Genomic DNA, 25,839 nt, shown 5'->3' with positions numbered 1-25,839 from the left:
ACGATTGGGTCTTTTTTCTTTCATCAAAAATATGCATTGCGCAGATCCCTACGGACAAATATTTAGGTTAGTGTTACCCTTCAGGTGTGAAAACGTTTTGTTTATTTAGCCTTTCGGGTGAATCAATACAAGAGTAAAACCCTGGTTTAAGTACTATGTACTTGGTGTGAACATCGTTTTATGGGCGACATAGAGTGCCCAACATGTGGATGATTTGATGAAGATAAATGATATTACGTCAAGAAAACTTGTCTCCCTCCATATATTAATTTTCCACTCCCCCGCAGCGCACTTTCACACATACGTGCCAAGAACATTAATGTAAAATAAGTAAACACCGGGGAGGTTGCCCCCTTCCATTCTGATGTCCATTCCCCCTCCCACCCCCTCCCACCCCCTCAACCCTCCCGTGTAACACTATCACTGATAAAAAACCCAAAACATCAGTGGAAAATAACAAAATAGAAACAAATTGCCGCCCTTACCTTCTCATTTTGATTATCTAATATCACGCATGATGGGAACTAGCTAAACATTTTACCCCCTTATAATGTCATTTTAATTTCCACCACCACAGCAGACTATAATCATGTGATCATGCATGAATGTGTTTGAGAACATCATTAGAAGTTAACAACTCATCAAGAAATGTGTCTCCCTTCTCACGGTAATTTTCTTATTTCCCTACAGCACACTGTCAAATAACTACTAACAACATTAATAAAAATTAGCAAAACATCAACAAGTTTGTCTCCCCTCGATTTTCACGTTAGTTTAAAGGTAAAGACCAGTATTGGAAATGCCCCAATTTCAAAAAATGAAATGGAAGCTCTTAATACCAATCATGTGAAAGAATATGTTTTGACTAATACATGATGATACAAAATTTGCCGGGAAACCGCCTACTAATTCATATATTTGGTAAATTTGTTTCTCTCATGGTCTGTGAGAGATATAGGGTAGTCCCATATACATATTTCTGTGTATAGTGCTTGTAACTTTACGAAGAATGGGCCAAATTTCTTATCATTTTGATGATTCCAGAACCTTGCAGATGCTAGATGCTAGATGATCAACCTTCTCTGATCGATTCCACAACGTTTCTTTCACAATGCAATCGCATGACCATAACTGGTCTTTACCTTTAACACTCCGCAGAGCATACTATTAGTATTACACATAACTGCTAAGAAAATCATTGGACATTGGACACAATAAGGTGGTATCATTTAAAGTTCCCGCTCCCCACAGATTAAACCATCACACGTAGCTGCCATAAACATCGACAAATTGGCCGACACTAGTTTTCTTCATGTTAATTTCCCTCTCCCCCGCAGCCCACCATGATCATCTATATACATCAACATGTAACTGCCAAAAACAACAAAACATCTAGAAATTCTCACGTTAATTTCTCACTCCCCCTTCCTACTCTCTCACACATTATCTGCCAAGAACATCAATGGAAATGGCGGATACAGATGGAGGCACTGGCCCCAGCAATATCAAACCTCCAGGCATACCCTCTATGTACACATTTGGTACCCCAAAAAAATAAATGTTTCCCTAAAAAATCACCCCTCCCCGCAGCAATTCTATTTTAGACTCCAAAGTGCAAGTGAATCAGTAGCAAAAAATTAGGAAAGCTCCTAATAATTTTCCGGACTGTTGCCCCCCCCCCCCCCAAACCACCACAGAATCCTGAATCTGCCACTAAAAATGTAAATGCGTCAAGAACGTTGCCTCTTGATAATTACCCACTCCCCCGCCGCAGCACACGACCACGCAAAACTGCCAAAAACATCACTGGATGATAAGAAAAACAAGGATGTTAGACGTTAATATTACAGATTGTGCAGACAATCATGTTACCAGTCATGACGTTAGCGATGAGCTGATCATTTACATAAACAATTTTAGCCCGATAAAGGTAAATACGTGCCATTCCCGTTTTTGTCAGGGTAAGAACGTTTTGGAGGAATAAAATGGCAGGACGTACACTGAATACCCGGCCGACATATTATGTTCGGAATTTTAACCCTTTTGGAAAGTTGAAAGGAAATTCTGGTACTTCGACACGTCTAATATATATAATTTAATAGATATTTATCTTTATACATATTGTTACATATTCGTAGGCAGTGTAATGTACAAAACCGTTGTGTATACCCGTTACAGGTAACAAAATCATGTTTGTAGCATGCTTTTGACGTAACTCCTTTGCACCTTACAAATCTCCTGCACCCTTAAAGACCGTCAATACTACTGGGCCAGAAGGGATTTGACCACACAGCGAGGTCACTGACAGGTGACTATCTCATTAACTCAGCTCTCAACTAACTTAAGAAAAAGTGGATCCTGGGGGATGAACAGGCACCGATTGGGGAAGTTTTCTATATAGAGGGAGCAAGTAGCTACAAGTAGGACAGTGGGGCTTTAATCGACCCTTCTGTTTGCTTCCCGATACTCTCCCAACCTTCAATCTAATGGTCTGCCCATACACACATGGCGGTGGTGATGATTCCTAACCTTCTGTCAAGGGTCTCTAAATTTAGAAGCTCAAATCGTTCCAAAGGTTCAACTAGTGAGAAATCATCTCCCTCGCAACCCTGGATTGTGGTAATGAACCCAGTGACAGATCCAGGATTCTCAGGGAGAGGAGGAGGGGGGGGGGGGGGGGAGGCACAATCCGAAAATTCTCTGACGAGGAAGAAAAGGGGGTTTTTGGGGTGTGCGGCAAATTTGGCTACAAAAAGTCTCGGACAAGCAACAACATAAAGTTTATCAGCCCCCCCCCCCCCTACACCTCCTTCTTTTTGAGCAGGGAAAGAGACACGTACCCCATGTACCCCCTGGACCCCCTGGACCCGCCAGTGATGAATCTAGGGGTGATGCTCTCAAAATCGATCTGAGTCTGACTCTTGAATCACACCCCCTTGAAGCTACCACATGACAAACAAGAGTCGTCAGTGTGAAATAAGTGAGGTCCTGAAGGTTAAATCTTACATTGTCATTGCAGCTCACAATGTCATTGAGTAAATGGGAAAATGTTCACAAGAAAAATAAGGAAAACCTGTCGCTTTACTAGAGCGCGATTCTTATGTTATGATAAAGAGTGTCAATGAACATCCCAATTCATGGGAAACTATTGGAAGTCTTGAAGGTTAACTCTAACAAAGTTATTGTATCTCTTAATCCGTTGTTGTTAATGAGTAGATGGGGAAAGAAAAACAAGAAGAACCAGTCGAGTTAATTTTATTTCATTGAAGGTTTATTTATAAGAATCAAGAGCGCAATAATGCTAAATTGCACATGATGTCGTAGAGATGTGGATATCTATTTCTAATTTTCTTAGTGCATGATTCTTATGATCAAATTGGCTGAATCGGAAACGTCATTGTGACGAAGTGCCTGATTACTTTCCCATTTATTTTAACACACGTAAATTATTAAAATGTCATTTTTCCTAAATGTGTGATTCAGAAGGTTCTTTTCTTTTTTAAGGACCTTTTATAATGTGCTATCAATATTATATTTTGAGTAGTGCCCCAAGGAAGAAGACACTTAAGAGAAAAAGAGAAATAAATTACATTTTTTACACCACAAACGAGAGATTTGTCCCATGACTACGTCACAATCCACTGACCAAATTGGCAATTTGCGATTTGCATGAATGTAGTGATCTTATACTTCAAACATGCATAACTCACTTACTATTTGAATTTGCCACTAGTTGTAACAGTTATGATGATTATAAACGATAATACTCGTCCGTTGCAAAGGAATTATAGATACCATTCTTTGTGTGTTAGTGCATGATAATTATGTTGATTAACAATTAATAGAATTTTAGTTCTTTGCCAGACAAGCTATACATCGTGTTTAAAACTTATCCGTTCGTCGCATGCTAGTTTGAGACCACGATGCAGAACGCATAACACTATTTCTACTGCAAGACCTTACGATGGTCATAAACTCGGAGGTCAAATTTGACGACATCTTTTGATCCCATAATTCATAACGTGTTTAACTTGAGTTGCAATTTACTTGACAATAATATTGGCCGATCCAGGGGCATGCGGGCTTTTGCCCCTATGATAAAAAATAATCTGGAATACCTTAAAGGGATCGTTTAATAATGTTAAATCTGAGATACACGGCCCTATGTGTTATCAGTGTCTGTGATATGGTGTAATATTGAAGCCCCCCCCCCCAAAAAAAAAGCGCTTCAAAATGATCAAGAAGTGCCTCAAAAAAGTAAAAATCTTTGAGTGACCGGTTTTACCATACTCGTTTTCCTCAATAGACTGTAGTGTTATGAAAACCGTTTGGCAAACGGTTTTCAAAATTTGTAATTCCAATCTTAAATATCTTGATAATCAGACAGGCTATCGGCTTGTAAAAGTCATTGGTGTTCCTGACTGACCTAAAGGTTTATAATTATCATTGCAGCATGAGCTAAATCCAGAACTTTGTTTCAGAATCTGAGACAAAGTAACCAGATCATTTTAAGAACAAATAAAGTACACAAATTATCCCCAATTATCACAAAAATCCTCCGAGAAGTTAATATCAATACCGTATTGCCTTTGAAGATCATGCATGATTATGAAATTGTCTTACGTTGATTTCTTGAGTGAAAAAAATGCGATCGATTTGTTTTCGGCTCATCGGAGATTTCTCGGAATTGCCCCCGCCCCCCCCCCCCCTCCAGGATCCGCCACTGGATATGGAGATTTAAAAATTTACTTGTTTTCACGAATAACACCAAAACAAGTGCATACTACACTTATACAAAGTTTAGATGTGGTAAATACAGATTATACCCTCAAATTGCCTCCTCACGCACACCGTGACTCAGAGCATTGTGATTTTTGCTGATATTCTAAAAGTGATGAACACCGTTGCTTGTAGAAAGATGATATTGACGATAATGATCACGTTATGAATTTAAAAGGCAACGTGATAATGTGGCTTTATGAGCGATTGATTTTTAATGGAAATTGACATAGTCGCTACTTAATCCTCAACGTCATTAATATGCAATGGCATCACTATCCCGTGGGGATAAAAGGTGGAGAGCCCAACACCATGTTTGATATTTTTTTGATTAAATAGTTTGAGGCATATAATTATAATCGTATCATTCATGTTGCATAAATAACATTAGAGAACCTTTCGTCAGAAAGCCCGGAAGACCAACATTACCGGTCTCATGGGCTGTAGTCGAAAGTTGTAAGTAAACATACATTTCATATTAGCATATAGTTTATAGTGTCGGGTAAATCGAGACATGTTCCACATATTACGTACATTTGGGTTTGGGTATGTTTTTTATTTCGTTAGGTTAAGGTGTAGTATTTGGCTTCGGGTTAAAGTTTGGGAAATAATTTGGTTGATGGAGGAAACCGGTCGCGGAGCAACTGCCGTCCGAGCATAATTATGTCGTACAGAGCCCAAAACAGCATGTATTTTGGCAATTAAAAGTCTCTTATTTCACTTGTTTTTACAGACAGTCGTCTGATGCTAATAGCGACGTCATCATCTGGTGGTGCTTGTGTTCTTCTCCTTCTCTTCACTCTCTTCATATTCCTCATCTATAAGGGCAGAGAAAGAAAGCAATCAAACAGGTCAGTAAATAAGTGCGTCTTACTAAAGCTTCGAGGGATAACTTTACAGGGCAACTGCATCTTCCGACCTTAATATAAATTGTGAAAGGAATTGAAATGTACGATCATATTTGAAAATTTAGATACGTTCATTCTTCTTACTTGGGGTGACGATTGCCAAATATTCTTATGAGTAGCACCGGGAGTAGCATTATTGAATTGCACGATGTTTGGAGCAATCACATGGTATTTCAGTCCTAGCAGTTATTGAGCGTCAAGTAACGCCTGGCTGGAATGCTCCCAAGGGAGTGGAGATTGTGCACACAGTGTATGCGGGCAAGCACTGAATCCAATGACCGGGGTAATAGTATATTTGAAAAAGCGCTTAGAGACATACAAGCGCTATATAAAAGCCGAATATTAGTATTAGTATTATATAACTAGGAGCAAGAATCTGAAAAATAGAATGCTATCACCGGCTTATTATTGAAACTGCACCATGCATGACCATAATCTCCATTAGGAGCAGACGAGGGTCAGTCATCTTTGCGGCTTCATCACTTTCGTCATTACACCCAAAACAGGATAATCACTTTAGGAGCAATCAGTAGTGGTACTTGATGTACGGTGAACCAGTGAAATATAGAAAAGTAGTAGAGACTGCATCTATGCTTCAGACGATAGCCTCGGAGACAGTGATACACAAAACAAAATAGGCTTCTAAGTTCTAGTAGCTTCTAATATTTCCCCTCTTTTTTCAAAATTTGGAAATTTGTAACATATCATTTAACAATAAAATATGATTTTAAATAAATTTTGAGCAGGTTTACAAAAGATATATTTGCAAGATGTGAACATCTTAATATGCAACACGGTATGTACCAATGCATTGCTCTTCATCACACTAATACTATTTCAAAGAGGAGATGCAGAGACGTGTTTCTCGTCATCCCATCCTTGGTCAAAATTAGCCAAGGATACTGGCTTGCCCCACTCAGAGAAGTGCTCTGTCACGTTGGCGTAGTGTGGCTCCGGCCGATGAGGGGTGCAGGCATCATGAGGAGGGGGGGGGGGTGCATAGTCCCGGTCTCACTCTGTAAATGAAATGCAAAGAAGAAGAAAAAACACCGAAAAAGGGTATACAGGAGGGGTCCTATCATCGCCTTTCTCGTCCTTTGACCCATCCCCCTTTTTGCTCCAATATTTGTTCTCAATATTTTGATTGAGGACAAGTTCCCCCCTTGCACATTTACCTACGCCTCTGCTCTGTCATGACCCACACACCATCTTCCCATTTCAGTCCCAGGCATCGACCTCTTTTATTTTGCGTTCTTCGACCGTTGTGTTCGTCTTCGTGTTTAATGGGATCTTGGGATGAGTCACTCGAGTGCAAAGGCAGCAAAGCGTGCAGTGAAAGGGAACATTGGGGAATAGAATTAAAGAGAGAGAGAAAGAGAGAGAAGAGGGAGAGAGAGAGAGAGAGAGAGAGAGAGAGAGAGAGAGAGAGGGGGGGGGGGGGGGGGGAGCGGAAATAAGAGGTTTGAAAAGTGAATGGTGAGCCTGGGCTGAGAAATGGAGAGACAGAGACAGAAATAAATTAATTCAAATTCACATTTATTCGGCAAAAGATAAAAACATCAAAATGAAATCATTACAAATGAAATCATTATAAATACCGGGATTGCTAAAATAAGTTAAAAACTTGTAAACAAGCAACCCCAAACATAAAAACATACAGATACTATAAAATACAATACGATGAAATATGATACAATACAATACAATACAATACAATACAATAATAATGTTACATGCTAACAAAATATATGAATCAATTATGTATTTCAATATATCAATAAGTGGAAAGTATTGTTCTTTTCAGTTTAAGTTTAAATGCGTTGTGGTTCTTAATACCCTTTAAATAACTTGACATGGAGTTCCATTTGTGAGGACCTTGATATCTAATTGATTTATTTTGCAAAAATGAGTTAGTGAATTTTGGTAGATGGAAGTCTTTTTTTCCTTGTATTAAAGGAGTTCAAATGAAAACTGTCATAAAACGTTACTGGTAGCAAATCATTTTGGAGTTTGTACATAAATAAAAATTGGAAAAAGAGACAGAGAAAGAGAAATAAAGAGAAGGTTTCGGAACTTGGAAGTAGTAATTATGAGCAAATGGAGGAAAATATAAAAAATAGCATAAGATATTTCGTATGTGATAAAAAGAAAAAAAATAGATGGGGAAAAAAAATCCAGATTTACTTATAGACACAAGCAGACAAACAAATTATCCATGATTGAGTAGATAGCATTCTCGGAAGAGCTCTAATTCTTTTTCTACACAGGGACCACGGGATGAAGATGGATGGAAGTTGGGAGACAGACAACATATTAAGATGGAAGAAGATGTAGAAGGGAGGGATGGGATCAATAGTGCATGATGCGAGCCACATTTTGTTGGTCAAGATTATGATAGGAGAGGTTCGGCGTGGAGAAAAAACGGAGCATGAGGAGATGCGAAATCAAGCGAGAGAGAAAATGTGAAAAGACCCTGAACGGGAGGAAGAAGTTGGTGGTGTAAGAAAGAGAGCAGTGGGAGATAGAGAAAGAGAAAAAGGGATACAGAGGGAGAGAGGAAATAGTATATCGTAAGGTGACATTTTGAACACACGTTTTAGGTAGAGAAAGAGAGAGAGAGAAAAGGAGGGGAGGTTGTGAGAATTTCCTGAGGTGGAATTTTTAAATCGTTTTCGTGACGGGGCGCACATGCAAATTTTAAAGAAAGAGAGAGAGAGAGAGAGAGAGAGAGAGAGAGAGAGAGGCCCCGAATGAAAGAGAGATGATAGTGATGTAGACAGAGAAGGAGAGAGGTGAAGAGAAGGGACAGAGAGAGAAAGAGAGCCATAAAACGTAAAAGCTGGAATACCTCCCAAGAGCACTGCTCTTCTGATGATTAGCATAAACAGTTTTCATTCTAAAAAACGCCAGGGCGAGGGACTTGGAGAGAGCCAGGATACGAGAACATACTACACGACACTGCCACTGATACACGCTCCACAGTGTAAGGAGGTATACTTGACATACTTAAAGACCACAACGAAATATCTATCTCTTCTGGTTTTAACCGCACAAACTCATCTTACAAACATAATATATTAAAACCATTATCCTCTTGAAAACATGTATATATTTCACCATACCCACTTCAAAGAGAAAGATTTTTCACTATACAATCATCTCTAAAAGATAGATTTTTCACTATACAATCATCTCTAAAAGATATATATTTCACAAAATGATCTGTCTTTTATTTTACTTCTCCTGTATAATATTATCAGTGTTTTGTCTCAGAGTCGGTGATCTGCAAATGAGAGTTAAAAGATAATCTTCAAATTCCTCTTGTTTTTCCTCCGTGATTGAGTTCCCTGTCTACTTTGAAATATTACACGTAGCTTCTCAAAAAGCAAAGATTATTTTCTTACCTGTGGATTTTCGCGCAGTAATAGGTCCTCCATTTCTCAGACCACATTCCTACTTTTAATTTGAAATTGCTGTACTGGTTCGAATGGACAGTAGTCATTAAACGTTCGCATTTCCCACAATTAAGGAAAGTGTAATTCATTTTCCACTCATTTGCGTCGCATATTTTGTACATGTTTTGCACGAACAGAATATGATCAACAAAGATTATCTGCATCTTTACCATATGGGGCAGATGGTAACCTAATTTCATTTTCACCTCTTTTCTCAATCACCACTCTACCTCTCTCTCTTCCTCTATCATTTCCTTCTCCTTACTGTCTCCCTCATTATGTCATTATCTCTTATTTTACCAATCATTCCCCTTCAAATCTTTTTCATATCGTTGCATTCCGTCTTATTTTCCCCTCTCAATATGCATTTTCACTCGTATATAAGAGAGAATTGCATCTGCGTTTTAAAGATAAAGTTTAGTACCGGACATGCGAGTCCATTGTAAAAGAAACTGTCTAGTATTTAGTACAGTATAGTAGTTGATGTGTACTGTGAGTGTCGGATTAATCCAAATGAAAAGAAACTGACCCGATCTCACGGAAAATTCTATGCACTGCACACAGAAACGTGTGTAGTGGACTACACGATTGTGGCCTGAATTTCCCGTCATATTTGGAATGTTTGGGCATTTGAAGAGCAATCCTTTTCAGGGTACATTTCATACTATCAAAAACAAAAACAAAAAAAACACCGGAGAAAGTTCACAAACTAGGCCCTGTCTTTCATCTTCAATACCAAACCTTCTCTTTAAAACCCATTCATCAGTCGAGGCAGGCTTGTGTGTGCCAATAGGTGTGGGTAACTGGCGTAAATCTGTAAAGTAGCCAGAATTCTGACATCCAACTGCCTCGGGGAATGCAAAATCCTACTCTGACGAGATAGCAAGGGACACTCTAATAAATTCAAATACAAGTTTAAAGAATTCATTCATCATCATGAAAAGTGGCTGAATCCCAATATCGAGCGTCCAAATCGAACTAAATATTACCAGCTGTAAATACGAATTATCTTGGTTCGGACATTTTCGGAAATAAAGTTAATCGCAGACAACTTGATTCAAACGGATCAAAATGCAGACAGGTTACAGATTGCTTGACTACAAATTTGGCCTATATGAATTCCCAATCACTGATAAGAAAGTGTATGGAGAACAAGTAATGACTCATGCGAAGTGCCCTCGATTATGGCCCCTTTTGAATATCTTGCGAGTGTCTCCCTTAAATTGTTATTTATTTAAAAATTGTGAACCGTAGCGTGAGTCACCGATATAATTAGTGGGCTTATTCGACGACGTGTAAAAACTAACACATTTTAATGAATAAGACCTTTTTCATTCTGTTTATTGGTGTGAGCAATCAGTATTTTCAAATCGGCCAAATTGGCAACGCTATCCACATTGCCTTTCATGGACTAAATAACGTTATTGGTGTATTCATGAAATGTAAAGAGAAGGACACGATGCACACAAATAGAAATAGATTGAAAGACAATGATGGAGATTTGCCAAAGTTGATAAAAAAGGAATTGTTGTGTATTAATATAGTAACTAAAAAACCGAGACGTACTTAAACAGGTGGAAACATGGAAAGGTGTTGTTATGGTTATGGAACTTACGGTTTATATTAATGATAGATAATATTTTCTTTGCCAATATTTTTGTCAATGTCATTAGTTTGAGAAAGAGACACTAAGACAAGCAAATCAGAATGTATTACATAAAGCATAACGCAATAATTTTTCCCTTTGCAGATTTTGAAATAAAGTCCTATTTAGGCAATAAATTCAGTAATGTAAACGGTCCAAGGTTGAAGAAGAAATATTATTTTGATTATATCGTGTTTTAACTGAAATAAATCAGGAAATATTAAAAGTTTTAAGTGAGAGTAGAATTACTTTTTGATAAACGTTACTTTATTTTTGAATGATCTTATTCTTTTAGCTGAATAACTTTATTTCTTGTTTTTAATCACAGGGATATCGACGTGATACCGGTAACAAACGAGGAAGGTTCGTTCCAAGGTACACCAATACCAGGAGACCTCAAGAGACAGCTCGCTGGTCCCGGAGGCAACAACAACCCCACGCTAACAGAATCACAAGACAAGGGCATCGACGGATCAGCAAACTTAAGTTCGACTAATGGAGTTACAACAAACACTGTAGTGACTTTAACGGATAAGACATTGAAAGGGGATCCCGTATGACCCCTGTTTATTATTTTGTAGAAGTTAAATTATTCTAGAGCTTAAATAAATGCAGCAGATTTGATATTGATATAACGGACCATATGCAATTATAAGCTAGAACGCTATTATGATGAGTTTTGTGGAAGAATCAATGTCATTGTCAAAGGCAAAATATCATGCCCTAAATCAAGCAAGATGAATTAAACGGAAGTAAGGCTTTGCTGACCTAAAAGCAAGACTTCGTTCATTTTGAAGCTGAAGTCTGTGAATGATATGGCTCTGTGGCAGTGACAGAAAGCCATTCTCTGAGATGCAGAAGGATGTTGAGGAGTCAGTGTGGTCAAGACAAGATCTCTTTGATAATCTTCACACTTGGATAATAGATGGATGGATCCAAATACCATCTTCACTCTTTTCTCAAATTTGCGGTTCGGGAACCTTTACAAATGCCAGAGCTTGTTGTTCAGAAATATGTCAATCAGGGTTTGTATGTCCAGAGGACTGTCTGTGAGTATGTTGGGAAGAGTCCAATTTTGAAGAGATCGTGGTAGACATGTTATTCCAACATTTTTTCCAACATCACGTGCTTCGCCGTTCACAATAGACCGATGCAGCATCACATCTCTCATGCAGTCCGTGGACATGTGGGAAATGACAGAAAATTGCAAAACATGATGAAATTGTATTTGCAAGGTATTGCCATGGAGACTGCGTGCTATATGTGTGAAATATCAAACGTGTATGTGACTGGAAGGTAAAAAGAACGCTACGTCTTCTTTCGTTGATTTGAATTAGTAATGGTTGCCAATTATAGCATTAAGGTCACGGGTTCTGGAAAATGGGAGCTTTCAAATCAGAACCGAGGGCAATTCTTTCATAAAACGTTACATTTCACCAGTCAGGAGCATGATGTGAGTCATAACATGAATAAAATACAGTGTCTGTGTTCATACGACTATGGGAAGAATTATTGTAGTGCTCTAAATTTGTTCCACTTTCTCCTTGCACGTTTATAACTGTGCGTGGAAGTAATCAATAATTAATGGTGTTCTGTAATAGATGTGGGGGGGGGGGGCAGACAGGTTTGTGAGCTTCTGTGGTAATTTTTGTTTTGACCTTGCATCGTGTGATAGAACTGAGAATATCGCCAGGTGCTGGTCAAAAATAAAAAGAGGATTGCGAGGGGTAGAGGAAGGGAAAGAGGTGGAGGGAGAAGGGGGAGGGAGGGAGAAGGGGGAGGGAGGGAGAAGGGGGAGGGAGGGAGAAGGGGGAGGGAGGAAGGGAAGGGAATTATGAAGATAGGGGATTTAGGGTAGTAGGGGAAAAAGGAGGGAGTGAGGAAGAAAGGAAAAAAAGGAGATTGAGAGACGGGAAGAAAAGGAAGGAGAGGGGGATAACAAATTATGAACGGATACACAGGGTGGACAGAAAAGAATTCAGAATATATATATAAATTAGATAGATCTAATATTAATTTATATAAAAAGAAGATAAGGTATATATGGAAATTTATCATCGTTAGAATAGTATGCTTTCAGTATTTTACTAAGGGAAGGAGACGGCATGTCAATACATGGAATTATCATAAAGAGCGTGCAATAAATAGGTCTACCATATCATGTGTGTAAATCCTTTCAGCGGTGCTATATTTGTTCTATCATTAATAATTTATTTCGGCCTCCCGATTCATCACACGTATGGCATTGTATTTAACAAAAGAGCAGCTGAAAATATAGAAATGTCAAATATGCAGCTACGGGCTACCCGTGCTAGATTCTAGAAATCCGACTAGACAGGGAGTGTTAGAATAATATAGCTCAGATATACATCTGTCTCTTCCTCTATTAGGAATACTTAATTGTTGCAACTCTTCTAACTACAATGACAGTACATTATAATGGACTACATTTTAGGAGCGTCATACCAGGAAAACATGGGTCGATTTTGCCTGTTTTTGCCTCACAAAGTAAAACAGAGAATTTGTATGTTACTCGACAGCACTTTTGGAAGTATTTGGAAAGAGAAAAAATAATCAGCCATGCACCCAGATGTTGGGTCCACCCGTCCCCTGAACAAAATTCTCTTTTGCCGCCCCTGTCTATTGAAGGCCTTGTAAGGCAATATCAAAATGAGAAAAATAATGATGCATGATCATGGACAACTGCCTCTTTAAAAGTAATTAACTTGAAATTCTGTATGGAAAGGTTTGACAATTTAGGAAATCATTGTGCTGCAAATTATATTGACATACTTTTGCAATTATCAATATAATATATAAAACTATGCATATCTTTAATGGTGAACGAATCTTTTCTTTTTCGAGAGAACGGGTCTTCTCGTTTTTTCGCACAGGAAGTGATGTGGGCTGTGATCACCGATAAATTGAACATTTTGAGGTGTCACCTCTGTTCTTTTTCTTCATCTTTCTACCCCCTTATCTATCTGTCTCTCTCTCTCTCCCCCCCCCCCCCCTCTCTCTCTCTCTCTCTCTCTCTCCCCTCTCTCCCCTACGTGTATCTATCCATCACATCATTTACATCTGTCACGATTGTCAGTCTTCATTTCCCACAGGATCTCAGCTCATCATTGTTTTGTGACATGCCCTGTGATGACTTTCATTTCATGTTCAGATAAATTTTCCAATGAAATACGGCTGTTCATACTCCGATCATCATAATGCAGTCTCCAAGCATACCTATAGTCACACAAAACTTACCTACATGTATTTGATGATATTTTGATGATCATAAAGCCTGGGTACTGTGATGTATATTTTGCTTTCAAATAAGTATTCATACATGTCAGTAAATGATCATTAAAAAAGAATGGCAAAAAATTACATTGTGATTTAGGCTTTGTGTGATCATTTTTGTGGAGAAAAAATAGTCGAGAGCCTGAAAATCAAAAGTGTGTGAGAGAGAGAGAGAGAGAGAGAGAGAGAGACAGAGAGAGACAGAGGGGGAGAGAGAGAGAGAGAGAGAGAGAGAGAGAGAGGGGGGAGGAAGAAAACAAAAGGAAAAAGAAAGAAGACAAAAAGAGAAAGAGGAAAGTGATCAAGGTAGATAAGAGCAAGATAGGAGTGCAATTTATGAACCATTACTTTCCTTCCTATTCTTTTCTTCTATGCAATAGCTTGCTTTTGTGTTTATGATTTTGCCATTATGTACATGACATACATCTTGTTTTATCACAATGACATTTATATGTTTTCCTTTGTAGATGGTCTCAAAGATAAGTTTTATCTCATTTCCTTGTATTGTTTATAATGGTTGAATAACCTAAAGTGAATGAGGAAAAGTTCATAAATGTATTCAAATTTCATGTAAGGATCTTTAACAATGTTGGCCAGAAAAATCACTAACATAATATCAAACACTAAGGAACTTATATTCTGACTATCATTAAAATCTTGTGTCACACGAATGCCAATATTCATCATCAGGCCCTATTCACAAGTTTGAATACATTTTTGAACAAGTATCTTGTTATGCACTACAGATACAGAGTGTACAAATAAATGATTGCCGCAGCCATTGTTTTCAAAATCAGCATACAAAAATATGTACATTTATTCATCATCAACAAATACATCCACAAGTCCTCAAGAATGTTGAGAACCCTAAATTCCTACCTGGGCAAGCCGAAGCTAGTTCATCCCGATTATTATCGACAATATGTGTACATGTGATCATTGCATTGCAGTTAATATCCCTACTAGAGCTCAGATCAGATCAATTATGTAGTGAACTGATAACACTTTTATAATGTAATACAATTCATTTCATTCACCTGTTACAAATAATTGTATTTCAATAGTCAGAATGTGAATTGCATACATTAATTGTTGCTGGCTGGATAAACGTTATACCTTGTCCTACCCAACAACACCAAATGTATTATTGCAATTCACATTCTAACCATTGAAAAACAACTATCGATAACCGGCCCGGTGAATGAAATAATTTATATTGAGGCACTTTACAAAGACTATGCAATACATTTGGTCAAATTACGATAATGGTTATTTATGTTCAGAACTCTACAACACTTGATAACATAAGGGACACCACATGATCAAATCTCTTGGACTTGCCTACCTACAAGCAACCATCACAGAAGAAGCACATAGGAATTTTCAAAAAATAATGACCTGATCTAAGAGGTTGTTTACTAGGCCTTGACTAATGAGGAATTTTAATTGGATGTGAAAGTATCTGCTCCTTAGATTCTGGCTGAGGTGAAGATCTGGGTCACTTCTTAATTACCCGACAGGCTATTAACCATTTAATGAGGTTATAAGGGGAAGAGTTTAAGAGGTACACTGTGCTTATGATGAAACTCAGCAGTGCTCTACTGCGACGATGATGGGATTCTTTGGAAGTAAACAAACAACTATCAATAAAGAAATTCATGAATGAGGGAATTCAGAATCTACCGACTTCAAAACTGATGTCTGGGAATTTGATAAGAGAATATAATACAGTAAAACCTGTCTTAATAGAGGCCGCCTGTCTATAGTGGTAACCTATACTGCTTCCCTCTAGAAGAAATATGTGTTGTAGGACCTGTAATAATTATGCTTGACATCTAGTTAGAAGCTCAAATGAAACTTTATTAGTTGAAACTCTTGATGCCAATTGTGGATACTGGCAGGTGCGGCTGGCTAAGGCGAGCTCAGATCTGTGCACCTTAAATACACCATTTGGAAGGTATACCGGTAAGTATATCAGAATGCATTTTGGTATTAACTCCCCTCCTGAAATCTTCAAAAGAACAATGTCACAGATGTTGGAAGACCTGGAAGGCATAGATGTTGTGATGGACAACATCCTGATATAGGGAAAGACAAGACAAGAACATGATGAAAGCTTAGAAGCTGTGTTCAAGAGGCTGCAAGAGAACATTTACCATGTTTCTATTAGAAGTCATTATCCAATAGCCGATAAGGGATTAATTTTGCCTAATAGAAACTGACCTCCGCTATTATCCAGAAAATGCCGGTAAAACCTGTGACGCATTCACAGGCAAATTTAGAAGGATAATTCAAGGGAATTTAAACGGATAAGGTAAGTAGAAACTCACACTTTTTCCGATAGAGTGCACATAACGAAGAGAAACTGGAAATCGGAGTGATCACGTGATCAGAATATTTGACCCAAACACTAAATTCCAGGTTGACCTGGCAACACCATGTATTTTGTCGACAGCCACTGAGCCAGCGTAGAAGAAATTAAAAGTGATGAAAATAAACAGACTTAACCACAAAATAAATCACAGAAAACGTACCTTTAATTTGGACCAACAAATTTAGTAAGGCACTGATCACTGTGTGGGGAGAAGAGGACATAAAGAGAATTCTGGAGGGGAAAACAAAGAGGAATCAAGTTGCCTACCAAGAAATAACTGAAGAACTCAACAATCAACATGGCGTCCCATGCATCAAGATGCAAGTCATCAGCAAGATAAAGTATCTGAAGACTCAGTTTACCAATGGGAAGAAGGCCAACAGTCCCACAATACTTTGCGGTGATCTTAGCCATAGTTCGATGAACTTTTATTCACGGCCTTTTAACCAGCTATATCGGAGCAGTGTATTTATCCGGATAAAGAAACTGCCCATTCCCTGGTATTATACGTTATTATCTGGAAAACAGTTTAACCTGATAATTCCAGTATAACTACCGGTAATAGAAACATGCTAAATTTAAGGTTGAATGAAAGCAAGTGCAAAATCACAGTAGATGAGGTAAAGTACATTAGTCACTTGCTGACTGCTGATGGCCTAAAACCTGACATGATGAATGCAGAAGCAGCTAACAAACAAGAAAGAACTGCAGAGGTATCTAGGAATTATCAATTATTTGGGCAAGTTATTTCTAAGTTGCCGGAAGTGACTGCATCTCTGAGGAAGCTCTTGGTGAAAGAGAATGACTGGCAGTGGAATCAAGAATAGACTGGATCTCATAAGCAATTGCAGAAACTGGTAACAGAAGCTCCCATACTGCAATACTGTTAGGGATCTGTCTGTGGTGCGGTTACACTCATTGAAAAAAGGCAAATTGTTGGCTGAAGCAACTCATTATGAGATTGTAGGTATCAAATGCTACATGCTGAAGTCTGAAGTTTGTTGAATTTCTGGTGTCAAAAAGAGTTTTGTTTTACAATGGTTCTCGAAGAAGTTCAACATGCAAAATATGTTCATCTTAACCACTTTGTGTGATAGTGTCATCTGTTTTAGTTAACAAAGGGCCTGGGAAGACGGTTAGAGATAACCAGCCGTAACAATGACCTGCATGTGGCCTATGCATCAAAGGCCTTCACTGAATGTGAGAGACAATATGCACAAATGGAAAAAGAACTGGCAGCTGTGGTGTATGGAGTTGAGAAATTCACCAGCACATGTTTATGAGAAAGTTTGTGGTAGAGTCAGATCACAAACCACTGGAGTCGATCATGATAAAGCCTCTTGCGGATAATCCACCACGTCTACAGAGAATGCTGCTGAAACTCCAGAAGTATGACTGTACTTTGCAGTACAAGAAAGGCACTGAGATGTATGTTGCTGATGCTCTGAGCAGAGACTTCATCCCAGAGAGTGAAGAAGATGAGGAGAGCCAAAATATAGCAGTGTACATGATAAACTACCTTCCAATGTCTACAGCTAAGCTAGATGTCAAGCATGATTATTACAGGACCCACCTACAATGGCTAGTTTTCCCATTTATCTTAGGAGGCCTTTAATTGACTGTACAATAAGGTAAATACATCTCAAAATCTTAGAATGGAATTTGTTGCAAAATGGGAATACAAAATCATAGCAGTTCACTCACAAAGTAAGCCATGTACAGGTCAAGGAACATAATCCTCAACATGTTGGAGATATATCTTGGGTTCAGGATTCCAAAAGTCAAAATACAGTTACAACCCAATCTAAAGGGCAAGTAAATAACATTGCTATACGATCTAACAAATGAAATCATCAATTTTGAATGACTGTCTGTAAGAGGTTATTGTTAGAGGTCACATATAACATGAGAGGAGTTGTGGACATGTCACATTAGGGACTTTTAGATTTGCGTGGACTGATATGTGTGACGTCCATTCACGGCAGTGCATTAACAGGACGTCGATCGTAGCATTGACATGTTGTCTTCGTGCGAATCTAAAAGTCCCTATTATTGCTTGTAGAGGACACTTGCTGTTTTAGGAACATGAAATGCTTTCTCCATCAAGGGTCTGCCAAGTCACAGCTGGATGCTATATCCTTACATCAGAGATGCTTGGGAGAATCATATGTGTAAAACATGGATGATAATGTTGCTGATCCTTACTTTAAGCCCTGAAGTTAGGTTTCCAGGACAATTTTTCACCTAAAAATGTTCATATAATGTCTTCCATTATAGTTTTGGGTGATCCCTTCATGTCGTAAAGTGTCCATTTCCATCTGATCAATTCACATTAAAAAAATTGACCGTTGACACTCCTTCTCTACACTATGAAGTTACGTACTGCACTGATATGCTACTGGAGTATCTTTCATATTCTTCACTGGAGAAGTTGGGATGTTTTCATTTCCATTTGGTCAATTTACATGGAGCATTCTGACTGTCATTGCTACTCTTTCTCTATGCTCTGACACAAGGTCTTGAGGAAGAAGTTCACTGACAGACATAGATGTAAAACTTCCAGTACTACTTTCCAATTCGGTCACTTGGTGTTTAATCAGATCACATGTGAAATCCTCCATAGCTGCTTAGATGTAATCAAGCAGTGTGTCTGTCCTTGGTGGCCGATGTTCTAATCAGAGTCTGAGTCGTAGGTAGCTTTCTCCTTTTCGCTCACCTCTGAATGTGCTGTTAAAGCTGATACAATGTCATTCTCTTCAGAGTTCTGTAACCTCTCTCCTGGAAGCAAATCGATAGCAAAGAAATAATATATATCAAGAAAATGTGCATACAACCAAACATTACAAAGCACTGCATTAATTCTTCACGGATTAGTGGTCAGTGAACAAGTGCTTTTTTCAAAATATGTTTTCTCCACCAAAAATATTTTAGAATCTAAACCAGTCAAGTACTCGGTTAAAACGTTAAATATAAATTCAAACATTTATTTATGCTTTATCAACTTCAACTTCTTTTTCCAATCATTCACTTGTTTTCCTGATTGACCATTTTCCTGTTTTATTTACTTGACAAAGACATCCTCCTACTTATATCCTGATTTCCTAAGTTCATGCAAATACCCAGTTTGTCAACAAATTTTGCTGAAAAAATTTTCTCATTGCATTTGTATTATTAATAACAATATCCAACTGAATTACGTTCATGGCCTTCCACTATAATCCCTTTCTGTCAGAAGCAAGTCATCAATGCAGTGAAGAGATTAGGAGGCTTATAAGAGAGTCAGATACAGCCTTTGGGGATCTAAAAAAGAACTGTACTTCCTTCTCCTGTCAAAGCTTTGCTGAATTAATAATTTCCTGCCTTTTCAATGCAATAAATCCAACATTATATCACCAGCTTTCCTGTTTACTCTACCCTAGGCTGTAGTCAAGCACATCAAGGTTTACTTGCCCTTCAATGAGGCTCTCTCAAGTGCATTTCTTACAAGATTAAAAAGTATTGTTTCAAAGATCATTATCTCTTCTGCTATTGCCTATCAATATCATAGCAAGAAATTGAACATGTGCATGTATCTTACATTCATGGGCGAAATCAGGATCTCTTATAGAATGGAAAAATAGCAACTTGCCTAAAATTTGAATGCCCAAAGTCTCTAATAGCATCAACAACATAATGTTTTTTTTTTAAATAGACTGGCATACAACAGATATCCATATTATATTTCTAGAAATTTTAAATTTAAAGCTTAAAAATATCTTTGGCTACATCAATGTAACACATTTAGGTCCTAAATTGTTACCAGTGAAAGATTAACTTCCCTACTTTTCTTGGTCATTTTTTTTTTTTTTACTAAACTAATGACAAATTTGTCAAAATTTCCTGTTTATGATATTCTGATGGGCACATAAAACAAGGGAAATGCTCTCGGCGGTCTCGCCTGCATTACGCAATTCATAATGATGAAAAACTGAGGTTGGAAAATTATTTATAGGCAGGGTGGCCCATTAGCAGGCCCAAAAAAATTAAATCCTCTGAATATAATCAGCATTTTGAAGTGAATATTGACTAAGAATAATCAGAAGAATTATTGACTATTATTTGTACCAAGATCAATAACTTGAATGAAATATATACACAAATAACAAAAATTGATTCATTAACTCTCATATTAAGTTGTAAAAACATAATCCAAGTCTACTGACCTAAAATGATCTTTGAACTTGTGACCTGGAAGTTGTGTCATATGATTTGTGATACTTGATAAACCTTGGGTACAAGTTTCATGTAATTTGAACAAACATTTTTGAAAATATACTCAAAATTCAAAATCTTGATTTTAATGCCACATCAAAGTCTAAGTTTGTTGACCTAAAATGACCTTTGACCTTAATCTAGTGACCTAAAATTCTACTCACATGATTGGGGATACTTGATTACCATATAGTCAAAGTTTCATCCACTAAAAACTTATATTTTCAAAATAATATCAAAAATTCAAAAACTTAACCTTAGGTTAAGTTTTCGATGATGCCACGTCATAGTCCAAGTCTGTTGACCTGAAATGACCTTTGACCTTGACTTTGTGACCTGAAATTCTACTCACATGATTGGGGATATTTGATAACTATATAGTCCAAGTTTCATTGACTAAGAATTTATACTTTCAAAATTATATCGAAAATTCAAAAACTTAACCTTAGGTCAAGTTTTTGATGTTGACGCCGTCGCCGCCGTCACCGGAAAAGCGGCGCCTATGTCTCGCTTTTTTGCTACGCAGGCAAGACAAAAACGTTTGTTTTAATCCAGGTTTTGATACATAAAAAAGCTGCACAAATATTTGCATTTATTCAAGAGAAACAAATAAACAATATGTCACAACTTACTTATCAGTTCTGCGATAGCTCGTTGTGTTCTCCTTTCCAACTTTTCAAGTTTCTTTGCCACATCTCTCTTCAGATCCCTGCAAAAGTGAGGAAAAAATGTCCACATTGTAACACACTGATGGAGAGCAGGCTTGATAGGTATATAGGAAACTGGTGTATACATGGAGAATTTCATTCTTATGATGGATGCCAATGTAGTAAATATCAATAAAACAAAGATTGACCTCTTGAAGATCCACTTATGACAATTGTTCATTTTATAACACTGAAAGAGGTAAAGAGACGCTTCAAAGCTTTACACTGGTTCCAAACCAACAATTATTTTTCGCAGGGGGTCTGGTTGAATTTTTTATTAAAGATTCTGAGACCATGTTTAGATTTCAAATTTTGGAGTTGCAGGATTCAAAAATTGGATGCACCTGTACATCCAGTTCCTAAAAGAATTGTATCCTGCTTTAAGTGATTTTTCAAAATCTTACCAGTCAGGTTTCCTTGGTGCAAGATTTGTGATGTCAACTTCTTCTACGACTGGTTCAGCCACTGCAGCCTTCAGTTGATCCTGTACCTGCTCCTCAACTGATAATGGATTCCAGAAAATGGATTTGAAGTGAGTCACATTCACATCTCAAAATGGGTAAACTGATATGTTCATGAGTAATCTAAGTAATAATCATAAAATACTTTTGTGAAATTGGTCTATTGAGATATTTTTGATACTGTTTAATACCCCCTCCCCCCCCCCAAGAAAAGAAGGGTGGAAGGGGGATTTTTCTCAATAGTCATTTTTACAAAAAATACAGTGAGAAGTCCCACCAGGGTTCTCCAATTAAAATGGGCACAAGTCAGAAAATCTCTGACAAGCAAAATAGCAACAACAACAATTTCAAGTCCTTCTTAAACCTGAAATACTTCATGTTGCTTTCACTGGTTCCCTAATAGGAGAGCTGCCAAACTTTTTGTCAGTAAATAATGCTGGTTTTCCACCTTGTTTTTTCCACAGTGTATTTCTTCCTAATCACAGTCTGAGTTCTGTATCCAACTTAATATAAAAATCAAGTTTTAAATCATTGTTACCTTTAGGAACCTCTGTTTGGGGGACTAAATGCTGCTGCAAGCTTTCATCTTCAGGTTTGTAATTCTTGAAGGCAGGTTTCCTAAAAGAGAAATATAATAATAATAATAATGTTAGGATACCAAGTATACAAGCTTGAAGCAAAAAGGCAAACTAGAGATATCTAAACAAGATCTATACAGAATTAAAATCATACATGTAGTTTGAACTTCGTGTATAGCAATCACTGTGAATGTTCGTTTTTAGGTTTATATCTATAATTTTGTGAAATTTCAGGACAAACTTTAGCAACATGTCATATTATGCTGATACACCCAAGACACTTTTGTAATTATTGGGCACTTGAAATACAATTGGGCTTATCAAACATTGTAAAGCTCTTTGAACAGTTGACAGTAGAAAAGAGCGCTGTATAAATAAGTTATAATCATAATTATTAATATCATTTAATTATTGTTACCATTATCGAAAAGGTACAGAGTAATTACCTAATGTTAACAACCCTCTCAATACCATATGGTCGATTGATACAATCCAATGAATTACTTTTAGTCAGGGTTCTTCCAATATTTATGTTATCCCTCATAGAAACAATTGTTAAGTATTTTTTTTGATATTTCTGTATGGCCATTCAGTCGCAGGCCTGTTGGCAGCCATTTCAGGACCTGGTTTACATTAATAATGAATCCACTTCCAGTCTAAATGCAAACTCAACCTCCATCTCAAAGCAGATCAAGAAGTCCACATCAAGTGCCGATCAAAGTAATGCCTATAACAGCTCATATTAGTTTTGGGGTTTGCATTAAGTTCAGACCCAGTTCAGATTGCGTGTTGATGCAGTCTGGACCCAATCCTCTTCTACTCACTTGATTTCATCTTCACCAGAATCATCTGCTTTTCTCTTGAGACTATCTTCATCATCTTCATTCTAAAAGACAAATGTGTAAAACATGAGTATTTAAACAAACGAAAAAATTCTTAAAAGAAAAGAAAAAAATCATAACCATGTTGTCATGATCATAAGATTGCAAGTTAAGGTCAATGCATGACTTATTAATCTTTTCATGATATTGAACTTACATCTTTACTTGACTTGATAACATGAAATTTAATGAATTAGCGTAAAGAGCAGCATACACTATCTTGCACGTTCTATAATATTGCTTTGAGGACATCCTACTACAAGTACAAAATATATTATCAATGCTAAATAAATCATCCCCATTGCCAGTAGGGGCGCTGGTCCGAGAATAAGAAACGTCCGCGGATGATTTTTATTTCCGATCCGCTTGTTGGCGATGCGAAAAACAGTTTCTGCGATGATGCGCCTTGATGCATGTCACGTTGACTTTGTACAGAGACTTTCACGTTATGAGCGATAAAGACGGACAACCCATAAAAGTAAAGGGTGCACTTGGGATATTTTATTAGGCGGAATCCATTTTTCGCATTGCCTGCGCCAGCCAAAAAAATACACGGAGAGTCGGTGGGCGGATTCGCCCCGGAAACACCATAAACAGCCCCCGAAATAGGCTCAAAATCCGATTTCGGGGGCGACATCAAAAAGTGAAATGATCTCAAATCGCCCCCGTAACGATTACGAGCGGCCGCGCGGTCTCCTCTAGCTTCGTATTCATTGTGTGCATTTCTTGGTCCGCGCGCTGAATCTCCGTGTAAAATTGTATACACATAAATCGGTTGTAAAAAAACTCGAACCATATTCCATACCTTACCTGGCTTACCATGTCGCACGCAAGTACGCCAAAACACGTACATTTTCGCAGTTGCGAGATCGAGGCAGAGCGTAGGGGTCGAGTTTTTGGTGGTCGATTTTGTTTTGGTAGATCATATTAGCTGAACCTAGGCCTAAAAATCGCGAAACTGCAATCAATTTCCATCACAAATTATCGATTGCCACAATTTTATAAAGTTTCCATAAATAGAGGTATGAAATTAAAGCCTATTTTGTGATTATTCTCGCCATGTTAAACGTAATTTTGATAATAATTTCTTCAAAGTAAAGAAAATCAGACAAAATCACCGTGACTGACACGCATACAATACAGTGCAGTAACGCTGCGCTGCAGTTAACTCCAGGAAGCTCCAACACCGGCACCGCAGGCGTCCAACGCCTGTGGCGCCGGTGTTGGAGCTTCCTGGAGTTACGCTGCAGTTACGCTGCAGAGTGTGTGAGTTGAGCTGAGCTGAGCTAGCTGAGCTCGAGTCGAAGAAATTTGACACTTTGAAATTGTTATCTGTTGGTTAGCATCATTATTGCCACGATTTCAATATAGTTTCGTGAATAGATGTACGATACCTGAGCTTAGAATTAGTAAAAGTATTACCAATGTCTACGTTTTTAAACGACTGTCTGATTTTCTTGTGAAAATTTTACTTTGAAAAAAGATTATCGAAATTCATGGCCAGAAATAATCACAATCTAGGGTCTAGATCTATTATGTTACAGTTCTTGCATCAAATCAATGCATGAAAACTTAGTTATTGAACTAGAAAAAGGGGTTTCTTTTTTAATAGGCAATTATGAAGCAGGAAGCCCGAAACCTTAGCCTACTAAACAAATCTCAACAAACTGTAGGCCTATCCTTTTAAGAATTAATGAAAAAGTAGCCCCAGAAAAAAGAGCCCCCAAAAGTTTGAAATGGAGCCCTCGAAATGAAAAACTTAATTTTTTGCCTGGCCTGCGCGCGGATCAGGAACCCTACATTCGCAGAGTGCTGAAAAAAAAAAAGTCTGCTTGTTATTGACACTTAAATCACAGGTTTAACTAGCAGTCCCACAAATGGCACAATAATAGTAGGCCTAGGCCTAGATCTAGTCTAGATCTTCTACTTTGCGGTGACCTTAACCAAAGTTCTATGAATTTTATTCACAAATCACAGCCTTTTACATTAGGTCTAGAGTCTAGAATCTAGTTTTAATTTCCCACTAAATTCGGAGCAGTGTATTTATCCGTATAATCCGCATAGATAAAAACTGCCCTTCCCTGGCATTATACGCTATTTTCTGGAAAACATATTTACTAGACTAGATCTAGTTCTATAACTATTAGAAACACGCTGTAAAATCTATATCTGTAGACTGTAATGACTGTATGAGTGGTCAGGTAACCCAGCAAATTAGACGGCTTGTGGGACTAGTAAATTATGTGACCGTTATTTATAAGAATGGCTTTTTACCTGAGCTGTTTTTTTACGAAGATTTTTCAGACGTTCTTTTCGCTTCAAAGCTTGTTCTTGAAGTGTTCCTACGTCAGCCATCCCAATTTTACAGAAATATCGTTTGTTTTTCGTATAAATTAGGCTTGTAATGAAGTCAGGATCGCTCTCGATCGCCAGCAGCAGCAGCAAGTATATTTGGATTATTCATGTCAATCGATAGAGGGCAGTATATGAGATTCGATCATACCAT

General features: G+C 37.7%; 2 protein-coding genes across 3 annotated transcripts in view; one reads left to right on the top strand and one right to left on the bottom strand.

Moving 5' to 3' along the window:
• LOC100888178 (putative uncharacterized protein DDB_G0277255) overlaps nt 1-12,183 on the top strand; it is a 35,181-nt gene extending 22,998 nt beyond the window's left edge. For both annotated transcript variants that reach the window (XM_003728649.3, XM_011684244.2), the window contains 2 exons: nt 5,513-5,630; nt 11,116-12,183. In XM_003728649.3, coding sequence (XP_003728697.2) covers nt 5,513-5,630; nt 11,116-11,347 — 350 coding nt within the window. In that variant the 3' untranslated portion in view covers nt 11,348-12,183. The remainder of the gene's footprint in view (nt 1-5,512; nt 5,631-11,115) is intronic.
• A 6,889-nt stretch (nt 12,184-19,072) lies between these two features.
• LOC585976 (coiled-coil domain-containing protein 12) lies at nt 19,073-25,765 on the bottom strand. Its single transcript, XM_785778.5, has 6 exons — nt 25,608-25,765; nt 23,277-23,338; nt 22,413-22,492; nt 21,818-21,914; nt 21,339-21,415; nt 19,073-19,233 (listed from the first exon to the last, which is right to left on the bottom strand). Exons 1-6 carry the CDS (start codon nt 25,686-25,688, stop codon nt 19,127-19,129), a joined length of 504 nt encoding a protein of 167 aa, XP_790871.3. The 5' UTR covers nt 25,689-25,765; the 3' UTR covers nt 19,073-19,126.
• Nucleotides 25,766-25,839: the final 74 nt, after the last annotated feature.

The sequence above is a fragment of the Strongylocentrotus purpuratus genome, unplaced genomic scaffold (assembly GCF_000002235.5).
Source record: "Strongylocentrotus purpuratus isolate Spur 01 unplaced genomic scaffold, Spur_5.0 spur5_scaffold_6, whole genome shotgun sequence".
NCBI classification, from domain to species: Eukaryota; Metazoa; Echinodermata; class Echinoidea; order Camarodonta; family Strongylocentrotidae; genus Strongylocentrotus; species Strongylocentrotus purpuratus.
The sequence above is the reverse complement of the archived record's forward strand: the minus strand, read 5'-3'. Positions and strand labels throughout refer to the sequence as shown.

Excerpts from the sequence above, each read along its gene's own strand:
- LOC585976 (XM_785778.5), bottom strand. The coding sequence starts at position 25,688 with ATGGCTGACGTAGGAACACTTCAAGAACAAGCTTTGAAGCGAAAAGAA. Across the intron at positions 22,493-23,276 it reads TCTGGTGAAGATGAAATCAA|GAAACCTGCCTTCAAGAATT; the intron begins GTGAGTAGAAGA and ends TTTCTCTTTTAG. Across the intron at positions 21,915-22,412 it reads CCAAACAGAGGTTCCTAAAG|TTGAGGAGCAGGTACAGGAT; the intron begins GTAACAATGATT and ends ATCCATTATCAG.